General features: G+C 41.9%; 1 protein-coding gene across 1 annotated transcript; it reads right to left on the bottom strand.

The window, feature by feature from the left end:
- Positions 1 to 472: 472 nt before the first annotated feature.
- On the bottom strand, positions 473 to 4197 carry LOC131135059 (homeobox protein otx5-like). The gene is made up of 3 exons (XM_058080869.2): positions 3520 to 4197; positions 2787 to 2938; positions 473 to 2663 (listed from the first exon to the last, which is right to left on the bottom strand). The coding sequence occupies exons 1-3, from the start codon at positions 3617 to 3619 to the stop codon at positions 2025 to 2027; spliced, it is 891 nt and encodes a 296-aa protein (XP_057936852.2). The 5' UTR covers positions 3620 to 4197; the 3' UTR covers positions 473 to 2024.
- Between the last annotated feature and the right edge of the window lie 771 nt (positions 4198 to 4968).

The following is a 4968-nucleotide window of genomic DNA, read 5'->3' as shown; positions in this document are numbered from 1 at the left end:
CCTCGTGAGGATAAGCGGTAGAAAATGAATGAATGAATGAACGAGTTCTCCTCCTATTTTGTGTGGAAGTGGTAACTTTTTGGCTTCTTATTTTGTCTTTTCCCACCCTTGGCCATCTCTGGTTTGTTTATTTACTGTGATGAAAATTAGACGGCACGGCGGTCATGTGGTTAGCGCGCAGACCTCACAGCTAGGAGACCAGGGTTCAATTCCACAGTTTGCATGTTTTCCCTGTGCATGCGTGGGTTTTCTCCGGGTACTCCGGTTTCCTCCCACATTCCAAAAACATGCTAGGTTAATTAGCCACTCCAAATTGTCCATAGGTATGAATGTGAGTGTGAATGGTTGTTTGTCTATATGTGCCCTGGGATTGGCTGGCCACCAGTCCGGGGTGTACCCCGCCTCTCGCCTGAAGACAGCTGGGATAGGCTTATGTCGACAACTGCTAAATAAGAAGAGAAGACGCCAGACGCGGCGTTTAAATAAAGTTGTTTAATATCTATCTAGCAAGGTAGCGGTGCGACTGGTCAAACACAGGAGACAAATGAAATCAAATACAAAAAGAAAAAAAAGAATCATTCATGATGTATTTACGCAAAAGATAAAAGTACAGTAAACCACTAAGAAGCATAAACGTCCGTCTTCCTATTACTGCTACTTTCATCCGATAAAACCCTGAGTTTGAAAATAATAATAAGAAAAATAGAAACAGGAAAAACGTGAAAAGTTGGCAGTTGTCTAAGATTTCATAATACGATTGTTGCATGGCGGGCGCACGTCAGATGCGATTGAATATTTACAAAAAGCATTTTCGCAAATGTCATCTGAAGAAATCATATGAACGGTGACAGTAATAATACTGATAATAATAATAATAATAATAGCAACTTCAAAACAAATTAACACAGTTTTTTTTGTTATTTTGACGAATCCACAAATGTTGAAAGAAACATAACAATATGAAATCTAATACATTAAAAAAAAATCAAAGATACATGAAATACATATATTGGTACGCATCACATCTTTACAAATTGGATTTGAGAGACACCGAACTCTCTGTGCTAAGGGGGGGGGGCGGATTGGCACCTCCTTTCCCTTTCTGTGGTGCAGTCTTTGAGCCTCTCACAAAAATAATAATAATAATAATAATAATAATAATAATAAAGTCAATGAAACATAGTAGGCAGAACGTCGTCTGCTAACGTCCCGTGAAAAGGAACATGGGGTGACATGGGGTGACGTGGGGGGGGGGGGGGGGGTCTTTAGTTCTTGAGTGCCAACAGCCACAATGCAGCCATTGTTGCCCAAATTAGGAGTTGATCCTATTAAACTAACAACGCGTGAGCCGTTCTCTTGATGATTCCAAGCATGCTCAAAGGCAAAGGCAACGGGTTTGTACTGCAGTCACTTCAGGGACTCACACTCCACCCTCTTGGCTTGTATCACACACAGGATGGAGGGGGTCCGTATCAAACAAGGCTACCGGGGGCGGGGGGTCATCAGCATCGATCAGCTCCTCTGTTGGGTGCGGAGTTGAACTGTCGGCTTGCATGTCAACACTTTGATTGTCACCAATGGTCCGTGTTGCTATCAAGGCTGTTGAGAATACACAAAATGTACAATTTCTAAGAGTACTACTGACGTGTTGGTACAAATAAAGTGCCCTGTTACTTCCAGTCAGGAAGTCATCAGTGATATCGTTGATCCAATACTTGGAATTCATCATTTTAAGACCAGAAAGTTGAAATATTTTCCATGCTTGATAATAATTAATAATTCATGATATTAAATGAGCATAGTTCTACTGTCTTGTTGGTGTGTGAGATCTGTTTTAAGAGACCAAATACGGTTTCTTGCCCTGTAAAAGGCACAAGTTGGACCTTCTACACCACTCAGTTGAACTTCTTCATTGTCACCGTTGGTTTCTAGGTTTGATGATTGGGAATTGAGAATTGGGAATTGTGTGTATTCAGCACCCCGCTCTCATGTCCACTCCTTCTCCACCCCTCATTTGATGATAATTACAAGACCTGGAACTTCCAGGAGCTCTGGTCTTTGTAGTCCAGACAGTCAGTGGCATTGAAATTGAGTTTCCAGGCAGATTGGTCCTTGTAGTCCAGGCAGTCGACGGCTCCAAAGCCCAGTGAGGCGGCCGTGTAGCCTTGTGAGGAGAGGGACGCCGGGGACTGGCTGAGGGGTCCGCCCATTGAAGAGGCGGTGATGGGGCTGAGGGCCCCCCCTGTGCCCGACAGCTGCGGGTGCATGGGTGATAAGTAGGAGCTGCAGTCCAGGCCGGTGAAGTAAGAGGAGGAACCCGTGTAGCTCTGGCTGTAGGCCGGGGCCTGGCTGTAGGTCATGGGGTAGGTGGCGGCACGCTGCATGCAGGGGGTAGTGGAAGCGGACAGGGGGTCCGGCAGTGGGGAGATGGACGCCGGGCTCCAGATGGACACGGTGGCGCTGGCAGAGCTGGAACTGGCGGTGATGGCGGTGCCCGGTGGAGGAGGCGGTGGGCTGTAGGGTCCGTTGGCGGGGTTGGCGGTGGCCTCGGCGCTCGCTTCACGGGCTGGGGAGGACTTCTTTTTGGGGGGCCGCGGTTTGGACTGGCCTGTGCTTTGTTGCTGCTGTTGGCGGCATTTGGCACGGCGGTTCTTGAACCACACCTGAGTGACGGATATTCAGATATTGATCAGTTATTAATTGGCGATAGACGCACATGTAGATATGCATTAGTACATTGCTGTTATTCGATATATACTGCAAATATTCATTTTCCATTCTATTACCTGTACTCTGGACTCAGGTAAGTTGATCTTGAGGGCCACCTCCTCCCTCATGAAGATGTCTGGATAGCGGGTTTTGGCAAACAAAGCCTCCAGGATGTCCAGCTGGGCCCTGGTGAAGGTGGTGCGTTCCCGACGTTGTTTACGTGGGGTACCTGTGTAAATTAATCATCAATTACTAATTAATTATCATACATTATTATATTAGAGTCATTATATACATTATATTACTGTCACTACAATTATCACTCCTGTTTTATTTTACGTTGTAATAATTGCTATAATTGTTTTCATATTTTTATGAATCGCTACATTAGATTTGTGTAATAAATCAAAATACAACATTTACAACATTTAATGTACAAATAACACAAACATACGCAAGTAAATTATGAAATAAAATTTCAGTTTTAAATTTCAGAAATGGTACCCTTCTGGCAAGGATGCCAGATGTTGCAAACCAACCACAAAGCAAACCCAAACAGCATAATTTCGGTAAATCTGGGTTACAGATTGAGGTTTGTTTTAAGTCCGTGTGAGAACAAGCTGCGTTTCCATTCACACACTTTTTTTTTTTATTGTTTGACTCCTCTGATAATCCTCTACACTTATAGGTCAAGTCAACACATGTTCATACTGGATGCAGAAGTAAAAAAAAATATCGAATTTCTTTACATTTTCAGCATTTTGTGAAGCTTTTACGCATAAAGTCATGAATGAAGTTCTAAATACTCACTCGGGTATCCAACGGCGGCGGTGTGGAGCAGATCCATGCCCGGGCCGGACAGTGTTAACCCGTTCACGGCGTAATGGGGTTGCTTAATGTAGGACATCATGCCTCCAGTGGGCTTTAAAACACTCCCTCACTCCCTCACTCTCTCCTCTTCTCTCAGACCGGCGGCCTCCTCCTCTTCCTCTCTTAGTTTGTCTCCAGGGGGTCTCTCTCTCTCTCACTCCCTCTCTCTCTCTTTCTCTCTCTCTCTCCGATTATTTGCACTTATTATTCCGTCCAACAATATCAGACACCTGTTGCATTACACCTGCACAAACAACCACGTTACGCACCAGCACTAAAGTGATGCCTGTGTATTTTACGCGTTCTCAATACACCAAAAAGAACACAAACACCTCAACAAAAGTCTAGAAATGTAGCCACATATTAAAAGAATACAATAAAATTACCAAACGACACCCTGGTGCGTATTTTCTACAGCCGAAGTCGTGCGTAATAACGTTATTACGCACGGATGTCCCCTGCTGGAATGCGCGGAAAGACGATCCAAAATGAGTGCGCAAGGCTGTCTGCGAATGAAGTGGAGCGGAGGAGAGGTGGAGGGGGGTCCTGGTGGTGTCTTGCCGAGGACTCTTGGAGAACTTGTGGGTGTAAGCAGCGTGGACAAGTGAGGGGAGAAACAAGTGGTTGGCTAATTAGAACTCGGTACTCTCTCAAGTAGACACCCACTGCCCTGCCCCCCTTCTCTTTCTCTCTCTCTCTCTCTCTCTCTCTCTCTTTCTCTCTCTCTCTCTCTCTCTCTGTCACACACACACACCCAAACACCCATACACCAAAATACGCGTACATCCAATACTGTTATGTATAAGAGTTATAAACTAATATTATCATTATTGGAACCATTTTACATTTCACGATCAAGCAAATTTACCACAAATTGTGAAGAATCACTACAAAATAATAAAAATACATTATTAATGTATACAAATGCACTAACAAATGTACTAACCATTAATAAAGTTGTACATTTTATGTTGTAATATTACAACTATTTTAAATGTGCTTTATTTCTATGAACAGTTATAAATTTATTACAAATGCTACTAATAATAATACATGTTGCTTTATATCTGCACGAAATAACTGTTTTATTATTGCTTAGTGTAGGTTATATACATATATAATATCTAAGTTTACATATATATACATATATTATAATAACATTGTATTTGTTATACAAATACAATTATTATTATTATTATTATTATTATTATTATTATTATTATTATTATTATTATTATTATTATTATTATTATTATTATTATTATTATTATTATTATTATTATTATTATTATTATTATTATTATTATTATTATTATTATTATTATTATTCAGAATTGGCCTTTAGAAACGACTGGGCAACTGGCCGAGAGCAGGAGACGCACAGGCCGG

This window comes from Doryrhamphus excisus, linkage group LG8 (assembly GCF_037039965.1).
Source record: "Doryrhamphus excisus strain RoL-2023G ecotype Guam linkage group LG8, RoL_Dexc_Guam_v1.1, whole genome shotgun sequence".
Lineage (NCBI taxonomy): Eukaryota > Metazoa > Chordata > Actinopteri > Syngnathiformes > Syngnathidae > Doryrhamphus > Doryrhamphus excisus.
Note: the sequence above shows the minus strand (reverse complement) of the source record. Positions and strands in the feature narration are given on the sequence as shown.